Raw genomic sequence first — 22,729 nt, forward strand, 5'->3', positions numbered from 1 at the left:
AGGTCTTTTGCCTAGGTAAATGGAACATATTTGAAGGTATGTAACATAAATAAGGCTCCTCACATTTAATTGTGTGTAGATAAACTCGCCATGTTTTGCAGCTAGTGTACACAACAACTCTCACTTGAGTGTTATTGGTGCTCCCTAAAGAGTGGCCTAAACATTACTGTCCTCTTATTGCAGAGTGATTTCTGAGATGAGTGGGATAAGAAGAGGGGGCAAGCCCAACAGAGGAGGAGGCAGGTTTAACAAGCCCAGAGGAGGTGGAGGAAGAGGAAGAGGTAGAGGCGGAGGTGGAGGCGGTGGAGGAGGTGGTGGAGGAGGAGGAGGTAGTAAAAAGGCAGCCTGTGGTGGCTGGGATGATGGAGATGACTTTAGTCTGGATTTTGGACCCAGTCGTCCAATAAGGTAGGCCAATACTACTGCCTGTGATGTTTTGATGTGAACGTTCCAAACATGTCGAATGAAGCATGGAGAGTGGATTCATGTACCTTCATGATTGTTTTTTGCTTGTGCGTGTTTGTGTTGTCTTTCCCTCTCTCTCCCTCACTCCCTCGCTCCACAGACCTTCAGGAAGAGGGAGGGGTGGAGGAGGGAGCGGACGGGGTGGCAGTGGGGGTCGAGGAGGAGGTGGAGGAAGGGGTCGAGGCAGGGATGGTGGGGGCCGGGGTGGGGGCAGGGGGCAGGGCAGAGGGCAGGGCAGCAGGGGGGGAAGCAGCAGCAGCAGGGGGGGGAGCAGCAGGGGGGTCCCCAGGTCTCTGGTGGTGGAACGGCCCAGGCCCAAGCTGGAGGATGACAGGCCTCGCCCCAGGCTCGACGTGGGTCAGATGCCCATGCAGAAGATCTTCATGACCTCAGAGAACCAGGAACAGGTCAAGGAACTGCTCAGGGAGCTGCAGACCCAGGACATTGACGAGGCCTACGAGTGAGTATTGAACTACTTAGACCTGGAGATGAAGTGATGAATACATGTAAACCACCCCTGATCAAGCCCATAGCCCCAAGCCTCATGCCCCATATCCTATACCCCATATTACATCATAATATGTCAAGTGAGGATATGACATTCTTATCTTCATTAGACTGTTGACATCCCAGTATCTAAACACCAACGTCCTATCCCAGAGACTCAGGTTCAGAATACGAGGAATGCGAGGAAGGGGAAGAGGAGGAGGAGGAGGAGTTTGACGAGCTCGATTACCGCGAGGAAGGCCAGTTCTGGAACACTCACGATGAGCCGGTGGAGAGTGCTGACAGCCCTGCGTACGAGCTGGAGTCAGACGAGGACAGGCCCTCCCCTGAACCCATCATCTCCCTGTTTGCCATAGGGAAGCTCTCCAGGTACCTACCTACTGCCACGTATTCACTCTACCCACTTGTCTAAACTCACACTGCCTACACGCCACTGGGTCCATGAAACCTGAAGTGCATCATCTGTTCCACTGTATAGATCTGTATCGGCATACATTTTTTTGTATTAACTGGGTGTGTAGTTTCTAATATGACTTCCCTTCTACCCTCTATCTTGACCCCTCTCCCTCCCCAGGTATGGTTTTGACCGGGAGCGCAGCAGACAGGCTCTGGAGGCCGGGGGCGGGGAGGTGGGGGCCACCCTCGAGCAGCTCCTCCTCCAGGTGGCCTCTGAGCTCTACGGCTCTAAAGCAGTGTCCCCGGACGGCCTCCAGGGGGCGCCCATGGACGAGTGCCTCACCCAGAGGCAGGAGGAGGCCCTGGCCCTGACCGCCATCTACGGCGAGCGCTTCACCGAGCGCATCGCCAACGCCGTGTGGACCGTCTCCCTGGACCTCTCCTTCCTGGCCGACATCCTCGGCAGCAAACCGGCGGGGCGGCGGAACGGCGAGTCCAGACACGCCAAGGGGGAGGTTCACATCAGGGACGTGTGCCGGTTCTATCTGAAGGGGCAAGGGTGCCGGTTCGGAGCCAAGTGCAAGTACAAACACGAGCTCCCCACCTCCATGGTGCCGGGCGCCCCAGAGCCGGTGAGCGGCAGCCAGCCCGGCTTCACCAGCTTCTCCCCCTCCCAGTACGAGCTGGAGGTGCGCTTCCCCAAGGGCAACCGCTACCCTTTCCAGGCCCCCGTGGTGGCCTTCAGCACCAACGACGAGGCGCTGGGCGCGGCTGTGAGGCTGAGCCTCACCGAGCGCCTGTTCGGCGAGGCCCTGGCCGCCGCCCGGCTCGGGGAGCCCGTGGTCTACACCCTGATCACCTGCTGCGAGGACGAGGCCGTCGTCAAGGAGCTGCTGTCGGTCACCCATCACAAATACAGCTCCCCGCCCCCTGTGGTGATGCCGGCTCCGCCCCCACCCGTCGCCACGGCGGCGGCGAAGGCCAAGAGTGGGAGGAGCGAAACGTCGAGACAGGAGGGCAAGGGTGGTGCTAACGCGGGCAGTAACAGCAACCATAGCGCCAACACCAAGAGGGGGCCGACCAGCAACAACAGCAACAGGAAACCCGAGGGTGAGTGACGAGCTCCAACTTAGAACCTTAGCGATAGCAACGAATCACAACGATATGTATAATGTTCTGCTCGGACTGGCTTGGCCGTTTCGTACCGTTGACTTAATCGCCTGTGTCCAGTGAGACAGATTGCGGAGCTGGAAGACTCGGACGAGAGGGAGGAGGATGAGGACGAGGAAGAGGTGGTCCCCGAGAGCGAGAGCTACGTCCACCTGAGGAAGAAGATGGTCCGGAGGCACGAGCAGAGGATGGACAACGTCCTGCAGGAGAACGGCAAGCTGTGTCGGGAGTTCCGGCGAAAACAGGTGCGGGACCTGTGTTTGCCCACACCTTCTGTTACATGGGCATGTGGATTCAGACAGGAAGTCCTGTTGCTGTCCTTCCCCGTTTCTGTCTAACCTCGCCCCTGTCACCCTGGATTCCTGTCCCGCCTCCAGTCGTCGGGGCGGTTTGGCTCCATGCTGCAGCAGAGGCAGAAGCTTCCGGCCTGGCAGGAGAGGGACCACATCCTGGAGCTGCTGGACAGGTGCCAGGTGCTGGTGGTCAGCGGCATGACCGGGTCAGTCCCTCAGATCACACACACACAGTCCTCCACTCAAACCCATACACACTCCCAATGCAGCTCGAAATCACCAGTCCATGCTGCTGTTGAGATGGGCAGAAGCATGTTTGTTTGACAGTCTTCCTCCTCCTCCTCCACCCCCCCCCCCCCCCCTCTCTCTCTCTCTCTCTCTCTCTCTCTCTCTCTCTCTCTGTCTCTCTCTCTCTCTCTCTCTGTCTGTCTGTCTCTGCAGGTGTGGTAAGACTACCCAGGTCCCCCAGTTCATCCTGGACGCCACCCTGAGCGGGTCAGCCGACCAGGTGGCCAACATCATCTGTACCCAGCCCCGCCGCATCTCTGCCATCACGGTGGCTGAGAGGGTGGCCCAGGAGCGGGCCGAGCGCCTCGGCATCTCAGTGGGCTACCAGATCCGCCTGGAGACTGTCAGGGTGAGCAGGAAGGGGACTCCGTCTCCCAGCATGCACGGCTGCACAAAGTTACTGACTTTCCACACGACAGAAATGCCTGTACTGATTTAAAGAGTAAATGAAAAATCCTGTTTGTTTTCTTTTTCCCTCCTCCCTTCACCATGCCTCTCTCTCTCTCTCTCTCTCTCTCTCACTCTGTGTGTCTCTCTCTCTCTGGTCTCCCCCCAGTCCTCTGCCACCAGGCTGCTGTATTGTACCACGGGGGTGCTGCTGCGCAGGCTGGAGGGGGAAGCTGACCTCAAGGGCGTCACTCACGTCATAGTGGATGAGGTGCATGAGCGTACTGAGGAGAGGTGAGACACACACACACACACACACACACACCATTGGGGTTCCTGACTATCATACAGGTAGTCCCATACATGTGCTACAGCCAATGTTTATCCCTGTATCTCTTTCTCTTCTTCTGTGGCCCCTGCCTCCACCATTCCTCCCTCAATCTCTCCTCCTCCTCCCTCCCTCAGTGACTTCCTGCTCTTGGTGCTGAAGGACCTGATGGTCCAGAGACCAGACCTGAAGATCATCCTGATGAGCGCCACGCTCAACGCTGATCTCTTCTCACAGTATTTCAACAACTGTAACACCATCCACATACCAGGTGACGACACGCCCGCACCTGTCCCAGGACTCAGCCTTGTCCTCCCTTTTTGACTTCCTCCTCCTCATGACCTTGTTCCTCCTCCAGGGCGCACGTTCCCCGTGGACCAGTTCTTCCTGGAAGACGCCCTCGCCAAAACACGGTACACAGAAGAATCATGGCGAGCTTTCTCGAGACAAAAAATACAGATCCAACCGTTCATATTTCAAAGCGGTTAACCTCTGACCCTGTCCCCCGCAGCTACGTCATCGAGGACGGCAGCCCCTTCATGCGCTCCGGGAAGCAGAGCTCTTCCTCGGGGGGCCGGGGGGGCCGCGGGGGGGCCAAGGACCCCGTGGACACCCTGGGAGACGACATGTGGAACTACATGTCCTTCCAGAAGAAGGACTTTGTCAAAGACTCCATCCCCGACCAGCAGCTCAGCCTCCCGGAGCTCAGCATCCGCTTTAAGGGTGAGAGACTGTACGGATGGATACATGTTGAGTGAAGGGGTGAATGAAAGTGCTCTGTTTTCATGCTTTCCCTTCAGAGCCCAGTTTGTACGGGTTTGTGTCGACACTGCACTCTTGTCTCGTGGGATTCGTCGTTGACGGAAGTGTTTGTGTGTGGGTCTGTATCTTGGAACAGACGCCAAGAAGTCGGTTCTGAAGACCATCGCTGCCATGGACCTGGACAAGATCAACATGGACCTGGTGGAGAGCTTGCTGGAGTGGATCGTAGATGGAGACCACAACTACCCCTCAGGTTAGCACACACACACACATACACTCACACATACGCACACACACACACACACACACACACACTGACCGACCGACCAACTGACCGTGTGTCTGTCCAGGTGCTGTGCTGGTGTTCATGCCTGGCCTGGCTGAGATCAAGATGTTGTATGAACAGCTCCAGTCCAACAGGATGTTCAACAACAGGAACAGAGCCAGGTACAGACTCTCTCTCTCTCTCTCTCTCTCTCTCTCTCTCTCTCTCTCTCTCTCTCTCTCTCTCTCTCTCTCTCTCTCTCTCTGTCTCTCTGTCTCTCTGTCTCTCTGTCTCTGTCTCTCTCTCTGTCTCAAAGGTGTCGCTTGGAATCAACTGTGTTTTGGCCGTCCGGCATCAGTGGCTGTTATTGAACGTAGTGTGTGTGTGTGTGTGTCAGGTGTGTGGTGTACCCCCTCCACTCCTCCCTGTCCAACGAGGAGCAGCAAGCCGTGTTCAAGCGCCCTCCTGAGGGCGTCACCAAGATCATCATCTCCACCAACATCGCCGAGACCTCCGTCACCATCGACGACGTGGTCTACGTCATCGACTCTGGCAAGATGAAGGAGAAGAGGTGAGCCCCCGCGCCTCCCCGCCGCCCCCCCCCCCTCCTCCCCCCTCCCCGTCGCTCGCCGTGACCATCTCGGGGGGGGTCTGCTCCTCCCGCCATGCAGGTACGACGCGTCCAAGAGCATGGAGAGCCTGGAGGACTCGTGGGTGTCCAGGGCCAACGCCCTGCAGAGGAGGGGCCGGGCGGGCCGCGTGGCCTCCGGGGTCTGCTTCCACCTCTTCACCAGCCACTGCTTCACCCACCAGCTGGCCGAGCAGCAGCTGCCGGAGATCCAGAGGGTTCCCCTGGAGCAGCTCTGTCTGCGGTAGGACCAGGGCCCCCGCCCCGCCCCACACGGCAGCAGTCAGTGTTAGTGTGGAGTTAGTGTGACGCGGTGTTTGTCTGATGACATTTCTGTGTCTCTCTCTCTTTCTGTCTCTCGCTTCTCCCCCTCTCTTTAATCTGTCTGTCTCTCTCTCTCTTTCTGTCTCGCTTCTCCCCCTCTCTTTAATCTGTCTGTCTCTCTCTCTCTTTCTGTCTCTCGCTTCTCCCCCTCTCTTTAATCTGTCTGTCTCTCTCTCTCCCTGTGTCATTCTCTCTCTCTCTGTGTCTCTCTTTCTCTGTCTCTCTCCCTCCCTCCCTCAGGATCAAGATCCTGGACCTGTTTGCCGACCGGACCTTGGAGTCGGTCTTCTCCCGTCTGATCGAGCCCCCGGCGGCGGGCAGCCTGGAGGCGTCGGAGCAGCGCCTGCAGGACCTGGGCGCCCTGACGCCCGACGAGAAGCTCACGCCACTGGGCTACCACCTGGCCTGCCTCCCCGTGGACGTCCGCATCGGCAAACTCATGCTGTTCGGCGCCATGTTCCGCTGCCTCGACCCCGCCCTCACCATCGCCGCCAGCCTGGCCTTCAAGTCCCCCTTCGTAAGGCCCTGGCGGGGGGGGGGGGGGGGGGGGGGTGGAGGGAGAGAGACGGATGGATCATTTGACTCTGCTCACATGAGGTCTGGTAGAATTGTAGCTGAGCGCAAGCAGTGCCCTCTAACCACTCCACTCCTCCCCACTAGGTGTCCCCATGGGACAAGAGAGAAGAGGCCAATGAGAAGAAGCTGAGCTATGCTCTGGCCAATAGTGACCATCTAGCCCTGCTGCAGGCATACAAGGTCAGCACCATACAGTATCCACTACACAGGCTGGCTCCTGCCTTTTGAGCCATGTATTGTTCCCTGGCCAGTTCTAACAAGCTGGTGGATACGTGGATGAAACACCCGATTGGCTGAGTGGCTGAAGTGGCTTCTGTCTTCCCTGCAGGGCTGGTGTGGAGCGGCCAAGAACGGGAACCAGGCAGGCTTTCATTACTGCAGGGAGAACTTCCTGTCTGGGCGGGGCTTACAGGAGATAGCCAGTCTGAAGAGGCAGTTCACCGAGCTGCTGTCGGACATTGGCTTCGTCAAAGAGGGCCTGAAGGCCAGGGTCATAGAGAGGATGTGTGCCAAGGGGACAGATGGCATCCTGGAGGCTACTGGCCCTGAGGTAACACACACACACACACCCCTCACTCTCACACACATGAATTCTGCACGAAAAGCCCACAGCCACATGTCATTTGAATGTCTGGATTTGAGTCCATGTCCTGCCCGGTCTCTCCTAGGCTAACCTGAACTCGGACAATATCAAGCTGATATCCGCCATGCTGTGTGCTGCCCTCTATCCCAACGTAGTGCAGGTGAGCGCCTCTCCCCTGACCTTGACCTGCTCTGTGTCTAGACCACACCCTTTCCCCCTCGCCAACGAGCTTCCTGGGTGTCCCCGTTTGGATCTGGTTTTTACAACGATTGTTTTTTGCGCCCGGCGTAGATGTTGAACTCCCGTGCTTCTCGGCATGACGTCACGTGCTCCTCTGCGCGAGGTGCGTTTGTTTCAGACTGTCTGTGTGTGCCTCAGGTGCGCTCCCCCCAGGGCAAGTACAAGCAGACCAGCAAGGGAGCGGTGAAGATGCAGCCCAAAGCCGACGAGCTCCGCTTCATGACCAAGAACGACGGCTGCGTCCACGTGCACCCCTCCTCCGTCAACTACACGGTGTGTGTGTGTGTGTGTGTGTGTGCGTGTGTGTTTGAGCCTGGCGTGGTGTGCTCAAGTAGAAGGCCGTCTCCATGCCGTCTGCAGACGCACTAACGCCATCCTGAACCCCTCCCAGGTGCGTCACTACGACAGCCCCTACCTGGTGTACCACGAAAAGGTGAAGACCAGCCGCGTGTTCATCAGGGACTGCAGCATGGTGTCCGTCTACGCCCTCGTGCTGTTCGGGGGGGGCCAGGTGAACGTGGAGCTGCAGAAGGGCGAGTTTGTCATCTCGCTGGACGACGGCTGGATACGATTCGCCGCCGCCTCGCACCAGGTGGGTCACGGGGCCACGTAGGCGCGTCTGTGGTGATGGCGGAGGCCTACGCTCAGGTGAATTTAGCGTGTGTGTGTGCGTGTGTGTGTAGGTGGCCGAGCTGGTGAAGGAGCTGCGCTGGGAGCTGGACCAGCTCTTAGAGGACAAGATCAGGAGCCCCAGTATGGACCTGTGCAGCTGTCCTCGAGGCTCCCGCATCATCCACATGATCGTCAGGCTCATCTCCACCCAGTAGACACACACACACACACACAGTCCATGTAGACATGCGTGTACACACACCACACACATACATGCATACATACATACAGTACTTATATATATATACAAACAGTACTTATATATATATATATATATATATATATATATACATACATACATACATACATACACACACACACACACACACACACACACACACACACACACACCTCGACGGGAACTACTGTCAACGCATTTGTTTTCTATTACTTTTCCTTCGTCAGACTGCCATATAGTGTGCAATAGAAACACGATAGATTACCTTTCGAAATGCAGCCGTTTTATTTGCTGTGTTTGTATATATATATCCAGACACATTTCCTGTATTATTGGGAAACTCAAGGTGCGTTTTTTTTTTATTATGGGTTGTGTGTTTCCTTCACACAACTGAAAAAAAGCATTTGAGTCCATATTGGATTCCCTGTACTGAAAATGATTGCACAATTCTTCTGTTTTTGTGCGTATTTATATGATAAATGAAAGCATGAAGGATCTAGAGAACTGGCTCCAAGAGCTTCTGCATGTTTATCTTCCGTACATTTCTAAGGAATGTATGAGAAATCGGATATTGATGTGAAATGATGTTGATGTGAAAATCAGGCCCTCACAATGTCAAGGGCTTACTGATATGATGGCAGTTTGGTAAAGAGAGTTGCAAAATAAATTGGAACCCATCAACTTGAGTGACTGTAACTTCAGTTGTATAACAATTACACTTAAAATAAAAGGACGATTTCACAATTTGCGTCACAGTTTTATTTCTGTTTTTGCATCCACAGGCCTAATCACTCATTTCCATGGACAGTTTTTGCATGAATCATTGATACTAAGTATGTCAGGTTATGGAGCTGTTTGGGGAAACCAGTGACGAAAGCTGGTGTTTGCAGTCAGTGAAATAGACAGTCACGTGGAAAGGTTGAGGCCGAGGGTAATGTCACTTGCAATACTATTACAGGATCTTAACCCCTAACTACAGGGTTGTGGGTCCTGTCCCACGCCCCCTCACTGTAAGTCACTTTGGGTACATGTCGTGTGTTTTGGTTTAATTTTGAGATGGGTTAGGATATTTCTTTCCCACTACTTTTAACTTAATTGTATGGAAAGTGACTGGCATGATGCATTGTCTTGTGGAACACCACATCCTCCTTCCATGGAAAGCATTGCAAGCATTTCAGACTGCAGATTTTAGGCGAACACAATTGCAGACTTTTAAGGCCTACCCTGCAGCCTTTTAAAAGCAGGCTCAATGTGAACCATGATCAAGTCTTATATTATTATTCATGGCTACAGAGAACTACACGAGGCAGTGAATATGGAGTGACCCTGTGTCCCACACACTGATGACTGCTGTCTGACAGCACAGACCTCCCAGTCCTGTTGAAACAAAGAAGACAGGCACTGTCTGTCTCTACGGCAACACACAAACAAGTGAGAAACCCTCTCCCGACTGCATGAGCTCAGACAGGGGTGGGTAAGATCAACTGTTTTATTAATATGACAAATTCCCAAGCCTTTTTAAAATAATGGATCTTGAACTTCTTGCCAATGTTATAAATAATTGTGCAAAGTTGAAGCCAATGGTCTAATAGTCTGTGTGTGCATGTCTTGAACGTTCTCTTCCAAATGGGTCTGAGAGGCTAGGCTATACTTTATTTTTTGTTGTTGCAGAGAATGTCAAGAGAAGAATGTCCACATGATGGTATGATGATTTTGACAGTTGATTTGATGATTGAACTTTTTCTAATCAGTCTATATGAGTCAGTCATCATTTTCTATTAATCACAGTCAACAACGTCGAGAAAATCAAGGTCCCACAGTGCGCGTCCTGCCAAAGGTCGTGAAAGGCGACGGTCGTCCAAAAAGAGATCTTCCAGTGCCAAATCCACCAAGACAGAAGTGGACATCCTCAGCCCTGCAGCCATGGAGAACGTTTACTACATCTCCCACAATGCAGTCGACTGTCTGGAGTTCCGAGGATTTAGATGGCCTGCTTCGGCCAAAAAGAAGAGGGGGAAAAAGGTTAAGAAGAACAAAAAGTGAAACGACATTGTGTAACGTGCCAAATCATTAGAATCCTGTATAACTCGCCTTTGTGTACCTTTTTGGTAAATATGTTAAATCTTTGGCGCCATCTAGTGGTTGTTGCGTTCTCGGCCCAAAACTATTATGACAAAATAAAAACCACAATAAATAAAATATATTGCCATATTCACTTGATTTCATATCACATGTTAAATTTGTTAAACATCTTGTAGTTGCACTCTTCTAACAAGCCGAAAGCACGAGGGCAGAAGATTCGTCTAAGTGCAAGGCGGACAGGGGGCCAATGGGTCAAATGCGTGAGTTATTTCAGCCAGGGGCGTGTACGTGCGCACCTCAAGAATGCTTTATGCAATTTACGTCAGACTTTATCAGCTTGTTGAAAGCATTGGGATTTGCGTGGAATTGTGTTCAGCACAGAAGTAAGGGACCCTTTCCAAGCTTACAAACGTTGAGTACATATTTGACAATGTTTGACTTGGTGAAGCCGGATAGTGTGAAAATCTCTAATGAGGCAGAGGAGTTCAGACGAATAGCCGTGAGGCGGCGGCCGAAAGTACCTGCAGATGGTCAAGACGAGCTCACTCAAAGCACAGGTGAGTGTATTCACCTGTTCAAGCACAAGCGAGACAGACAATGCTGGTAGATTGATTACCTGTTGATCTGGGTATCAGTAATTTTAAGCCATGTGATAAAAACTAAAATGTTATTAGTTAAAATCTGACTTTTTCTCTAGACCTGTCTATAACAAGGCATGTGCGATTTTAAGAATCCTGCAATTCTGAAAAGATTGCCAAAGAATGGAGACAAGGAATCTCCTGTGGCCCCTAAGGTCATAATTAGTTGTGGGTCTTGAGGAACAAGGTTGGCTACATCCCAGTCCAAATAGTGTGTGACTCGTAAACATCCACTCTCGAAGTTTGTTCAATAAACCCTTTTATTTGTAAAGCGTTCGGGTGAAACCTTTTTCCCCAGACCCCAGATCCAGACTGGACTTTGCACATCGTGTCTTTAGCCCAGTTCTGTAGCACTTTAACAAAGGGTGCTTGTGTTCCTATCCGAGTAATCGACAGAGTATAGCTGAGTGAACAGAGAACTCGAGTCGTCATTGCTCTTATGGTTCTGGTATTATTGTGTGTGTTGGTAAGTTAGACTATTATGGAACTTTATTTCCATCATCTTTTTTTTGTCTTATCCATGTAATTACACAATGTGAGCAGCAGAGGACAGTAAAGCGTCAGTACCATAAACAAAACGACAGGTACAATTAATCAAACTTTTTTGGGGGGTGACATACTATGATAGAAATATGTTTAGAACTAAAATACTAGAGATACAAATTAACTAAATAGTCAGATGAAATGTTTTACAAGCTTACAGTAATGAAATAGGAATGTGACACCATTTGAAAGAGGAAGAGAGAGTGCAGTATTTCTTGGTGTGGGTGTGTGTGTGTGTGTGTGTGTGTAGAGGGGTGGAGTCTCAGGATGACCCCCATCATGTGCTGTGAGTTGGGGAACAGAACATAACTGCTTTGAACTGTTGGTATTGTTTGTAGAAAGACAAGACCAATTGAGAGAGACAAGATAATCGGGCATAGGTGGTCAACAGATGTAATACGGTCAGTTTACATGTTCTTGTTGCAGCGTATTGTGTATTGCATATACGTTGTGAGATTGTGAGTGAATGGGCTTGGTTTAGAAAGCCCAATGCTTAGGTTAAAAGTAGCTTTGCTGTCCACATGATGACCTCTGCTCTGTCACTGTTTCCTCATGTGCACAAGATCCTTCTTCATTCAGCATCAGTAAACTCTCTCTAGAACTTTCGAGTTATGGTAAAGGGAAATTTGAAAGGCAATTAGATCCTGTTTTTGGTACATGAGATTGTCTTAAATTATTTACACTTAAATCTGTGTACAGTAAATAATGTTTTTTTCTATTAAGTAAAAGGGATCTATGTTATAAGGAACTGAATATTTGGAACGAAACTGAGACAGACTAAGACACACTCGACTTGTCTTCTCATTTCCTCAATTGACTGCATATGATCTGGTCAACTTCCTCATGTCGATCATGGTGCATAACAGTGTCAGGTAGTATATCTAACTGTGTTTGTGCCTGTGTGTGCGTGTTCATTCCAGTGCTAACCAGTGGTGTGTGTGATTCCCATCACTGTGACGAGGCGTGCGGGTCAGGACAGCAGACACCAGAGAAGAGGGAGGAGCCCAGGAACACCAGACCATTCAGGAGGTCATCTGACAAACTTCAAGGTAGGCAAAATGAAACTGGAAAAGGGAATACATGTTTTAGTCTTGATCCTACAGTAAAACGGCCCTACCCATACATTTTATTTGGCTGTGAAATACTGTCACAGTAGGTGAAAGTAATGCTTCTCCTGGAGACAACTGACTAATCACTGCTAGCTTGTGGTCATACTCCTTCATGGACTTCCATTCTGCATAATATTCATCTGTGGAATGACCTTTCGTGCAAAACACATTTTGTCTCCACCCTTTCTCCAGTGCCTCCTAAACCTGACTGCCCAGTGAATGAGGGACCTTCAGGGACCTGCAGTCCTGCCAGGAGTGGGCCAGAGGCCCTTAACTTAAACCCTCTAAGAGCACTAGGGTCCCCTAGCTCTGGAAAGTTGGGGTCAAGCCCCCATAGCCCTGGAACAGGGACACCAGAAGCTAAGGGCCCAACTAGGACTGTACTAAACAGTCTGTCCAGAGGGCCTGTAGAGACCACTAGCCCTGGAAAGAGAGAGACGGGGAGTAAGACCCAGGTTCAGAGGGGGAAACCAGAAATCCTCAGTCCAGAAACGAGGGCTTGGCTTGGCCAGGAGAGAAGCCCTGAACATAAGATGGAGGGGCAAGAAGGAAAACCCTGCGGTGTGCATAATCTCATTACTCAGTTTGAGAGAAACAGGTTGGTGCCTCTCTGGCTTTCTGTGTTAACTGTTGACCTCTCTTTTCCTCTTCCCCTCCTCCACCCCCCCCCCCCCTTCTCTCTCTCTCTCTCTTATTTATATATATATATATATCTATCTAGTGGTTATCAAATCATTCAGAGTATCGTCTCCTCTCCCCATCCACCAGCCCTGCCCCGGAGTGCCACCCCTCCCCCTCCTCTGCACACCAACAGAGACCCACAGCTCTGGACGTCGAAGCCCCCACCAGCCCTGGAGCCAGCCCTGGTATCGACAACAACACCCATCTCAAAGGTGCCGAAGAGGGGCAGAGTGGGGGCCAGCCAGGCCTGGTGCCTGGGCATGGTGCCGAGGGGGGCGGAGGAGGGCAGGCGGAGGGTGGAGCTCCGGTGGAGCAGGAGAGCAGAGAGCAGAAGCTGCATAAGATAGCCCTGGAGCTGCTACACACGGAGAGGGCCTACGTCACACGACTGCACCTGTTGTGCAAGGTCAGTACGAGCGGCTGGTCCAATCACGCGTGGCACTGAGTACGCTACAACACGGCTTAGAACGGTCAGCCAGGACGGCGATGCTCTGTGACTGGAGAGAATGTAACAACGTCTACAATCTCTTTGAGTCTGTACTGTGTGCATGTGGCCGTCTGTCTCTCCAGGTGTTCTGTGTGCGGCTGTCTGACGAGGCAGGTAAAGGCTCCTTTCCTGTGGAGGCGGTGAAAAGCATCTTCTCCAACATCTCCTCCATCTACGACTTCCACAGTGGGTTCCTCCTTAAAGACCTGGAGGACCGCATGGAACAGTGGTGGGTTCCATGCTACAGTTCTACCTTAGTCTACAGAATTTACCTAAGGACTTGCAGAGGAAGACCTCTGGGATATATTGTAGCACATTCTTTACAAGTCTTCAGCCTATGTTTATGTTTGCATCGCCTTGCTTAATGGCTGACTAGAACGACCTTTGACCCCCCCCCCCCCGCCCTGCTCCTGTAGGTGGGAGGTGCCGAGGCTGGGTGACGTGATGCAGAAGAACGCGCCGTTCCTCCGGATGTACGCGGAGTACGTCACAAACTTTGATGGCGCCATGGAACTGCTCCGACACTGGAGCGAGCGCTCCGCCCCTTTCAGGAGCATCATCCAGGAGATCCAGGTGTGGCCCCGCTCCAAACCGAAACCCGGTCAACCAAACTAGCCTCCCAGGTATTAGCTTTACTTGTGTGTGTGTGGTTCCTCAGGGTCAGGAGATATGTGGAAATCTGACCCTGCAGCACCACATGCTGGAGCCTGTCCAGAGGGTTCCTCGCTATGAGATGCTGCTCCGAGACTACCTGAGGAAGCTGCCTGAGGATGACCAGGACCGCAGGGACGCAGAGAGTCAGTGGACTCCTTATAACCCTTTCCACATGTTTAGACTCACTGTTTCTAGTCAAAACGGCAAACAAAGTGGAGATGCTCATTGTCACATCTTTGTCTGTGATGTCAGAGTCCTTGCAGACCATTTCCATGGCAGCCACCCACTCTAATTCCGCCATCCGCAAATCCGTATGTATCCATCCATCCATCCATCCAAATGCCAAATATATCCAGTATCTGGATGATTCTCCTCATCCCATCTGATGGTTCCTGTGGTGTCGTCCCTGCAGGAGAACCTGAAGAAGCTGCTGGAGCTGTATGAGATGCTGGGGGAGGAAGAGGACATCGTCAACCCGTCCAACGAGTTCATCAAGGAGGGGCGCCTCGTCAAGCTGGCCGCCCGGAACACGTCCGCCATGGAGAGGCATCTCTTCCTGGTCAGCCAGGCCAACACTGTGACGGCTCCACGCAGTCTCGTCTGACTCCCGGTCGTTTTCTCGCTTCCCTGAAACTGACTCGGGTCTCTCTGCTGCTGTGGGTCCTCAGTTGAACACCATGCTGCTGTGCTGCACTCCCAAGTTCAGCCTGGTGGGGCAGCGTTTCACCCTGCGGGCAAGGATCGGCGTGGACGGCATGCAGGTGAAGGAGATAAGCAACGAGGACTACCCTCACACCTTCCAGGTGTGCGGCAAGGAGAGGATCCTGGATCTGCAGGCCAGGTTGGGACTGTGTTTACTATGCGTGTGTTTGTGTGCGGTATGTATACGAAGCTTAAGTTGCCCTGAAGTTCTCCTTTTACTTTCAGCTCTCAGCAAGACATGGAGGAGTGGATCAAGGTATCGGATAACATTTGTAAATGAGGGCGGTACACACATCATTTTTATAAAATAAATAGTCACAGAAATGATTAAATCAGGAAGTACATCTGCACTTTTAGGCCATCCAGGAGACTATTGACATTTTCCAGACAAAGAACAAAACCTTCAAGCTGGCCTCTAAAGAGGTAGAAGAGGAGGTTTCAGTAAGTTTGGCTTCTATCATGACAACAACGAATGAACAAACTTTTCTGTCATGTTATTTTCTGAGTCAGAAGTGTGTGCGTGTGTGTGTGTGTGTGTTGGGGGCGGTCCATGTGAACACTTATTTCTTTTAGACGGAGGAGCTGGGTCGACGCGCTCCTCGTTGGGTCCGAGACAAGGATGTGACCATGTGCATGAAATGTCAAGAACCTTTCAACGCTCTGAGACGGAGACACCACTGCAGAGCATGTGGCTGTGTGAGTTAGCGCTCCAAACACACACAAAAATAAGACCATCCAGAGGATGGAAGGATTCACATTGTCTCCTGGAGTTTGTCACTGAAATGATTCTGCCTGCTTGGTATAAGGTGGTGTGTTCAAAGTGCTCAGACAGCAAGACGGCTCTGGAGTATGACGGAAACAAGATGAACCGGGTCTGCAAGGACTGTTTCTCCATCCTGACTGGCCGGGAGAAGGCAGAGAACAAGAAAAAGGGCATTCTGGAGGTGAGCTGCTGGGTCAGAGGTGAAGGGCAATGGGGTCAGGGTTGGGGTCGGGGGTGAGGCGTTTCAAAGTAGCTTTGTCCATGTCATGGCTTCCTTGCTCAGTCCTTCCATGCACATGGCTTACTTGTTGTAACGTTAGGCTTTAGAGCCTGTGTCCAGGTGGCACTTTATTTTGCTGTCCAAAAAACACTAGTGGGGCGCTTCATTCCCAGTGTTTTATCAAAAAAGCGTTCCCATTCTGAAACGTATCGAGATTTTCAACTACAACTGCTCGCAGCGACAGAGCAAAAAACCTTCTTCTCTAGGCGGCTGCATATCTCCACGGAAACCATTGATAAAAACACGCTGGCCCTCCGAAACAAACTATGTGAACACAAGCATAGACATGTCTATGAATACAAGGCTAAGCGTTGAAGGTTCTTAAAGGTGAGTCCCGTCCCATCCCCAGATCGAGGCGTCTCAGTTCTCGGGCAGCAGTGTCATGTGTGGCTTCCTGCAGTATGGGGACAACCCCCGCAACTGCCAGAAACTGTGGGGTGTCATTCCTGAGACAGAGCCACTGGTGCTCTACCTGTACGGAGCACCACAGGTACACAAACACACACACACACACACGCGCCAATTCCATCTTGCTTTCTACATGCCTTAGTCACCATCTCATTCAAACTTCCAACATCTCCCTTTCCCCATCTTCTCTACGCCTCCTATCCCGCCCGTCATTCCCATCCCTCCCCTGGCCCCCGCTGCCCCAGGATGTGAAGGCTGCGTTCAGTGTGCCTCTGCTGGGCTACAGTGTGGAGGAGTCCCCCCAGACGGACCTCCAGGCCTGCTTCACCCTCAGCCAGTCCCGCTCCGTGCACACCTTCTCCTGCGACGGCGAGGAGCTCAAGCAGCGCTGGCTGGCCGTCATCCAGGCCGCCGCGACCGGAGACACGCTGTGGAGCGTTGGCATTGCTAACGAAAACTCTGGTACGGTTAATGGCAACGGGAGCATTGCTGACAAAAACGATAGAGGGGCAGGCGAGAGCCAGCCACACAGCCTCTGAGCGGGGAGCTCACTTCCCATATCTGGGCCTAGCGCCCACGTGTATTGTAAGAGCAGATCATCATGAAGTAGAGGCTTGCTTCTGTGCATTATAGTTTCGTTTCAGTATTTATTCATGTGTAACAATCAACAGAGACAATGTGAGGACAGCTGGTGAATTCCCTGTGTGGATTTGAGTATATTCGCACTTCTGTAGTCTGCATGTGAAATCGTTTACCACAGTAATAAATAAAGTGAAGATGTTTTGAAAGTGAAGCAAGCTGTTCATTCCACTAGAACAGAACATTCAATCGCTTGCAGCGGCTCTTAAATTCTACAAGGTAGCACTTGTATGTTTTCATTTAAAGAATACAAGAATCGTAAGATTATAGATTGACTATGTTACAGTGATTTTAGTGCGCAATACGTTGGAGAGTTAAGAGATTTCAGGGTAAGCCAGTGGTCTTTTTGGATTCTTTTCATTACAAAACACATTCGACTTACCCCTTTGTACAGAAAAACAGCACAAGTGATTCTACATTCATAAATAATAATCAAAATAACCACAAAAAAATCAAAAGTCACTGAGAATTAAGAGAAGTATGGAGTTCTGGTTTAAACCCAGTCAGAACTTTCCACAACTAGGCAAGAATACACAGCACACAGACACGACCCAACAAACACCGCACAGCTTCACACAAAGGCCATGGTTTAACAGTCCAGACAGACAAAGCATCCATTAGCGTCAAAGTCCAGCCCAGGAACTCCCACACGTGCCCACGTGTTGCTAATAGTTCAGTAGCTCACTTATCCAACAAGGTTTTCCCCAAAACTGATATCCATACAGCCGCCATGTCACTGTTGACGTGTGACATAGCAACTCTCTAGTTCACTTGCCTCGGTCGACCTGGGTGTGAGGTGCACAGTGAGTCTGTGAGAGGATGGGGGTTAGCGGGACAGAGGCGAGTGTCCATGTCCCGGCTGCGACTGACACATCCAGACTAGACGGTCCTCATCCTGACCCAGGCTCAGCTACAGCAGGGGTGGTCGGTGACCAGCAGGGTGTCGTAGCCATAAGTCTCCAGCAGGTGGAGCAGGAAGAGCCTGTCTCCGTGGGGGTCCAGGCCCATGGCCCTCACGCTCTCTGGGGTCAGGGTGGGTTCAGGGCTCCCTGCCACCTCACTCAGCGTCTGGAAGATCCGGTTGTTCTGCTCAAGGAAAAACCTGGCACAGGACAGCGACACAAGGCTTTTAGAGGACACAATGAGATTAGTGTATCAAATGGAAAACGATAGCCTACTACAACAAGCTGTACCGCTATGGTCTAAATTGTATCGCTATTGACAAGGGCATGTACTGTAATGTAATTTAGCTGCTTACAGAATGAACAAATCCTCTTCACTAGACACACAGTCTCCATTCTCCTCTTGGGAGTACAGCAGCATCTGCCTACAAAGCCAAAGTCAAACAACAATCATTACAGTATTCGAACATCATCATCATCCTCCTCCTCATCATAGTCACGGCCTGCTACCTCTGTTCGGTCAGTTTGCGGTACTTGTCTCTGTCGGCGGCACTGAGTCGTAGCAAGGGCTTCAGGCCTTCCCGGTACGTCTTCACGTTCTGGTTGTCTACATACACGTCATACAGGTCTTTCTTCTCCTCAAAGATCTTCTCCGTGGTGCCTACACACACACACACACACACACAGTAGGACGTGAAGAAATACCTCAAACAACATGGAAGATTCCCCCTTCACACGTTTTGCTCAAAACTGCATTGGGCCTCTGGCCAAGAAGGGTGTGGTAAGATGGGAGCTAGCATTAGCCTCTTCCACGTGACGCCAGCCAGGAGCCACACTCACATGCCACATAGGCCAGCTCATTCTCCAGCGCGCTGATGTCAGCCACGTTCACATAGAAGAAGGGGCGGAACTCTGGGACTGCCATGCCCACTCCGGGGATGGACACGTTGGCAAGGCAACAGCAGCAGTAGACTGAGAAGGTAAGGTTAAGGTAAGGGTTAGAATGGGCAGGTGCCCACTGTGTGCGTGTGTGCGCGTGTGTGTGAGCCCTCACCCCTGTAGCAGACCACTCCCACAGGTGGAGGGGAGAAGATGAGGATGCGTCTTCTCAGCAGAGCCAGCTTCCACAGAACCATGATCTGCTCCCCGAAGAACCGGATGAACTGGGACATGCACCCAGCTGGGTGGGTGATCTGCACGGGTACACACCCACCATCACTCATTATCAGCATTCCTATCATCCCCACCTTCACCACCACCACCAACATCATCCCCACCACCATCAACATCATCCCCACCACCATCAACATCATCCCCATGATCATCGTCCAGTATTGAAGCGCCATGTCATGCCAGTCTCCTACCTTCATCTCAGGGTGCATGCTGTGGTTGAGGGCAGCGCCCCAGGCACTGGCAGGACATGCGGTTACGATGTTGTCTCCACGAGGGGGCAGCACTGCCCTCTTGTCTTCATAGAAGGCCTCCAGGGGGGAGTAGTGGCCTGGGGACTGCAGCTGGAGCCTGCGAAGAAGCACAGCACCACAGGTAGGTGGGGGGTTTCCAACTGACAACCATCTTCAGGGAAATGGAAAGATCTACTGCTAGGCCAATGACTAATTGACTAACTGAGATCCAATGGGGATATTTGGTTGGAACACTACTACTGCAGTTAATGCGTAATCCATTTAATGAGCCATTTAACTAAGATTATGAAGTGGTCCTCTAATCCAAGACTGCTAATCTGTATTTAATAAATCCCATTGTGTCTAGGAATCAGTCTGTCTGGGGATCTGGATGGCACAGGGATTAGGTCTACAGTTATGATCTAATGTCACTGGTCTAGAATTGGATCAAGGCATAGAACTCATCATTCACAACTATAGCATTTAATATTGGTTGTGCCTTGATCTGATCCTAGGCCTGCTACTACAGGCTATCCACTGGTTAAGTCAGGTGTGGACCAGAGTCTCGAGGTGAGGGCTGTAGGTCATAGTTTTGATCATCTGTGTCACCAGTTCTGGAGGCCTCTCAGTGTTGCTGAGTCTAGTGCAGCTTCCCTGAAGCCATAAACAGTAGGCTCCTTGTTGCAACCGATGACCACACAGTTCAGAAAAGAACTAGCCTAACTAAATCGACTGGGACAGAGAGAAGCACAACATTGCTGGAGATGAGTCAGCCAGTTATGATGACCAAGACAAGAGTCCAGCCATGGAAGGTTCGCAGTGTGAAAGAGAAGAGGAAGAGACAGCGAAAAAGGGAGAGCGGAAAGAGGAGAACAGAGAAAATACAAGTACTGGAGCCACCGTTTTGGCCCGTTTCACGTTGAGCAGGATGTGACAGATTGCAGTGTGACTCCCCTCGACTCTCACACACAGCATGTGTAAGCAGTGCATCATACTGCAGAATGCATGAGCTACTTATAAATAGAGCCTCGAGCTGATGGTGAAATGACGAAGAGATTGGGAGCGATAAAGGGAAATGAATGGGCAAGGAGAGAAGAAAAATTGCAGGAGAAAAGTAGCATTCATCAAGATGTCTCTCTCAGATGTGAAAAGACTTGAGAAGGCTTCATGTTTCTAAACATCTTGCGGGATGGTGACAGCATGTCCCCCCCCTCTACCTACAGTCTTAACAGACCTGTGACAGCACCCCCCCCCCTCTCCCTTCAGTCTTACCAGACCCATGACAGCATGCCCCCCCTCTCCCTCCAGTCTTACCAGACCCATGACAGCATGCCCCCCCCTCTCCCTCTAGTCTTACCAGACCTGTGACAGCATGCCCCCCCCTCTCCCTCCAGTCTTACCTGACCTGGTGCTCCAGGAAGCCCATGTAGCGGTAGAGCAGTGTGTAAGAGGGAGACAGGATCCCCACTGACTTCATTCTGGCACCCCGCTCCACCGCGCTCTCCACCGCCATATTGGCAAAGCAGGCCAGTCCAAAGTAACCGCCCTTCCGGAAGTATCTATGGAGAGGGGGAGTGGTGAGGCAGGCCAATGCAGTATGCTACTGCCAACTGACACAGATTTAGGCTGTTTGGATGTCCTTTCTTCTACTCATGTACAGTCTGAGGTGCAATGGAAAGAGTATACTCAATCAGCAATGAAGTATTGATACATACCCATTCAATACGTAGTAGTATTGATAACCATCCACCCGAGCAGGGCACTTACATGAAGTCGGTGGTGACTCGGTGGGAGCCACTAGCGATGGCCTTGAACTCCACCCCGTCCAGGTCCATGTCCTGGGGCAGACACCACTCCAGCATGTTGCCTAGATACAGGACGGTACAGGGTCGTTCATGAGGACGCTCACACACACACTAACACAGAGTGGATGCAGCTGCTCTAGACGTTGAGGTGAAATAGAATTGTATGTGGATTTATCTGTGTCTGGGAAACATTGCTTGTGAATTCTTAACATCGTTTGCGGACTTTCTATTTCTTCTACACCGTTCTTGGTGGTCTGATTGGTCACTGACTTTCAGACAGCTGTGCAAATAGACATAACACTTCTGATAGGAGCGAGCAGAAGAGGTGACAGAGAATGTAAATATGTTTTTCGAAACATGCTTTTGTTCAAACAGATAAGATTACTGAAGTATGAAACTTGTTGTGGCCCATCAAATGTAAGCTTCTATAACATATAGTATCCATGAATCTGTTCCAGCTATTTACTGCCTGCAGTTTTCTTTAATCAGAACTAGGTGGACACTGCTTCAATCTTCAACAGATCCTCTAATCGATTAGAACTGGCTAGTAATCTGATCAGCATGTGCATTCCACAGGGAGTCACTCATTAAAAATGAATAGTCCCACTCTAACCACCCAGTTCTAAGTCTGAGAGCTGGTTTAGGCTAAATGAGGTTTACACCTCATGCCAGTGCCCATCCTGTAGTTTCTGATAACGCCCTGACAAGAAAAAACCCGTCAAGCATCACCTCTGTAATTTAATTGCGTTTAGACGCATCACGCCATCGAATTCAGAATCAGTCGCAGTGCTGTTTACTCACCTGATCTTGTATTAAATGCCACCACAAAAACAGACACTATCTGGTCTTTTTCCTCCCATCTCCCCATCCCGTTATCATGTGGGACCTCTCCTTGCCCTGTGTCTGTAGTGTGGTCATCCTTGTCGCCACACTGCGCATCCCGATCCGCCGGGGTTGTGGTTGTGTCTGGGTCTGGAGAGACAGATGCAGACCCCGGACCCCCCGGACCGGTGCTCCACCCAATCCCCGGCGCAGTGCTACCCTGTGCACGGTTGCTGTTGGAGGGGCTAGAATCCCTGTCCCTCTCCTCTCCACCCGGATGAGGCTTCTCTGCGGATGGGACTTCCTCCCAGTCCAGCAGTGGTGCGCGGTCGGACCGCTCGACCATCGTGGATCAGCTGTCAGCGGTCCCCGCCTTGTCTCCAGTGGCGATGTGGAGGGAATTTAATGTAGATGGGAATACAGCTTGGTGCATCCGTATTTATTTACATACTTATTGAAATGTGCACATTTACCGTTTCCACATTCTGCAATTTACCCGTATAAGCTAAATATATCTATCTACCTTTGAAATGTCTGCTGATAATATGATGATAATGTGAAGCGATGCTGTTGTAGGCTCCTCCGTTCTTTTGGGGTACATTCAAGATTAAACTTAATTCTCATACGTATCGTGGACAAAGCATTCCTAAAGAAGTTGCCCTAAAACCATTTGAGAACGTTGCGATTATTTGTTTTGAACGCAGCCCCAAATAATCTACTTTTACATTAGAAGCACATTCTAAGATATA

At 51.1% G+C, this 22,729-nt stretch overlaps 4 protein-coding genes across 5 annotated transcripts; 3 read left to right on the forward strand and 1 right to left on the reverse strand.

Annotated features, from left to right (window-relative positions):
* The first annotated feature begins 749 nt into the window (after positions 1–749).
* dhx57 (DEAH (Asp-Glu-Ala-Asp/His) box polypeptide 57) lies at positions 750–8,806 on the forward strand. The gene is made up of 21 exons (XM_084701128.1): positions 750–925; positions 1,126–1,341; positions 1,547–2,478; positions 2,599–2,783; positions 2,916–3,037; positions 3,273–3,468; positions 3,676–3,800; positions 3,972–4,105; positions 4,193–4,247; positions 4,346–4,557; positions 4,733–4,849; positions 4,947–5,043; positions 5,259–5,432; positions 5,533–5,733; positions 6,054–6,330; positions 6,474–6,569; positions 6,718–6,939; positions 7,058–7,132; positions 7,351–7,485; positions 7,604–7,804; positions 7,896–8,806. The coding sequence occupies exons 1-21, from the start codon at positions 828–830 to the stop codon at positions 8,037–8,039; spliced, it is 4,014 nt and encodes a 1,337-aa protein (XP_084557254.1). The 5' UTR covers positions 750–827; the 3' UTR covers positions 8,040–8,806.
* Positions 8,807–9,422: 616 nt separating this feature from the next.
* smkr1 (small lysine rich protein 1) lies at positions 9,423–10,289 on the forward strand. 2 transcript variants are annotated; one of them, XM_084701815.1, is made up of 3 exons: positions 9,423–9,532; positions 9,734–9,764; positions 9,851–10,288. In XM_084701815.1, exons 2-3 carry the CDS (start codon positions 9,759–9,761, stop codon positions 10,103–10,105), a joined length of 261 nt encoding a protein of 86 aa, XP_084557941.1. In that variant the 5' UTR covers positions 9,423–9,532; positions 9,734–9,758; the 3' UTR covers positions 10,106–10,288. The 2 variants fall into 2 exon arrangements, with proteins under 2 accessions (XP_084557941.1, XP_084557940.1); XM_084701814.1 differs by having other exon boundaries at positions 9,458–9,536; positions 9,851–10,289.
* A 111-nt stretch (positions 10,290–10,400) lies between these two features.
* On the forward strand, positions 10,401–17,197 carry LOC146276652 (FYVE, RhoGEF and PH domain-containing protein 4-like). The gene is made up of 16 exons (XM_084701816.1): positions 10,401–10,701; positions 12,246–12,374; positions 12,627–13,032; positions 13,203–13,521; positions 13,686–13,831; positions 14,019–14,175; positions 14,261–14,399; positions 14,509–14,567; positions 14,669–14,815; positions 14,925–15,097; positions 15,184–15,214; positions 15,316–15,399; positions 15,532–15,654; positions 15,765–15,902; positions 16,351–16,491; positions 16,655–17,197. The coding sequence occupies exons 1-16, from the start codon at positions 10,401–10,403 to the stop codon at positions 16,946–16,948; spliced, it is 2,787 nt and encodes a 928-aa protein (XP_084557942.1). The 3' UTR covers positions 16,949–17,197.
* Positions 17,040–22,569, reverse strand: LOC146276653 (DENN domain-containing protein 11-like). Its single transcript, XM_084701817.1, has 9 exons — positions 21,960–22,569; positions 21,121–21,220; positions 20,754–20,912; positions 19,315–19,471; positions 19,005–19,143; positions 18,791–18,922; positions 18,461–18,611; positions 18,307–18,375; positions 17,040–18,150 (listed from the first exon to the last, which is right to left on the reverse strand). The coding sequence occupies exons 1-9, from the start codon at positions 22,324–22,326 to the stop codon at positions 17,955–17,957; spliced, it is 1,470 nt and encodes a 489-aa protein (XP_084557943.1). The 5' UTR covers positions 22,327–22,569; the 3' UTR covers positions 17,040–17,954.
* Between the last annotated feature and the right edge of the window lie 160 nt (positions 22,570–22,729).

The sequence above is a fragment of the Hypomesus nipponensis genome, chromosome 7, assembly GCF_054491055.1.
Source record: "Hypomesus nipponensis isolate SF chromosome 7, ASM5449105v1, whole genome shotgun sequence".
Classification (NCBI taxonomy): domain Eukaryota; kingdom Metazoa; phylum Chordata; class Actinopteri; order Osmeriformes; family Osmeridae; genus Hypomesus; species Hypomesus nipponensis.

Bases quoted from the DNA above. Each gene is read 5' to 3' on its own strand.
- dhx57 (XM_084701128.1), top strand. From the start codon at position 828: ATGCCCATGCAGAAGATCTTCATGACCTCAGAGAACCAGGAACAGGTC. The intron at 2,479-2,598 runs GTGAGTGACGAG...GCCTGTGTCCAG, and splicing joins CAGCAACAGGAAACCCGAGG to TGAGACAGATTGCGGAGCTG. The intron at 4,850-4,946 runs GTTAGCACACAC...GTGTCTGTCCAG, and splicing joins AGACCACAACTACCCCTCAG to GTGCTGTGCTGGTGTTCATG.
- smkr1 (XM_084701814.1), top strand. From the start codon at position 9,517: ATGAGCTCAGACAGGGGTGG. The intron at 9,537-9,733 runs GTAAGATCAACT...TTGTTGTTGCAG, and splicing joins ATGAGCTCAGACAGGGGTGG to AGAATGTCAAGAGAAGAATG. The intron at 9,765-9,850 runs GTATGATGATTT...TATTAATCACAG, and splicing joins AGAAGAATGTCCACATGATG to TCAACAACGTCGAGAAAATC.
- LOC146276652 (XM_084701816.1), top strand. From the start codon at position 10,401: ATGCGTGAGTTATTTCAGCCAGGGGCGTGTACGTGCGCACCTCAAGAA. The intron at 15,098-15,183 runs GTTGGGACTGTG...TTTTACTTTCAG, and splicing joins ATCCTGGATCTGCAGGCCAG to CTCTCAGCAAGACATGGAGG. The intron at 15,215-15,315 runs GTATCGGATAAC...CTGCACTTTTAG, and splicing joins ACATGGAGGAGTGGATCAAG to GCCATCCAGGAGACTATTGA.
- LOC146276653 (XM_084701817.1), bottom strand. From the start codon at position 22,326: ATGGTCGAGCGGTCCGACCGCGCACCACTGCTGGACTGGGAGGAAGTC. The intron at 19,472-20,753 runs GTAAGACTGGAG...GCTTCTTCGCAG, and splicing joins TTCCTGGAGCACCAGGTCAG to GCTCCAGCTGCAGTCCCCAG. The intron at 18,376-18,460 runs GTAGCAGGCCGT...TTGGCTTTGTAG, and splicing joins CGCAAACTGACCGAACAGAG to GCAGATGCTGCTGTACTCCC.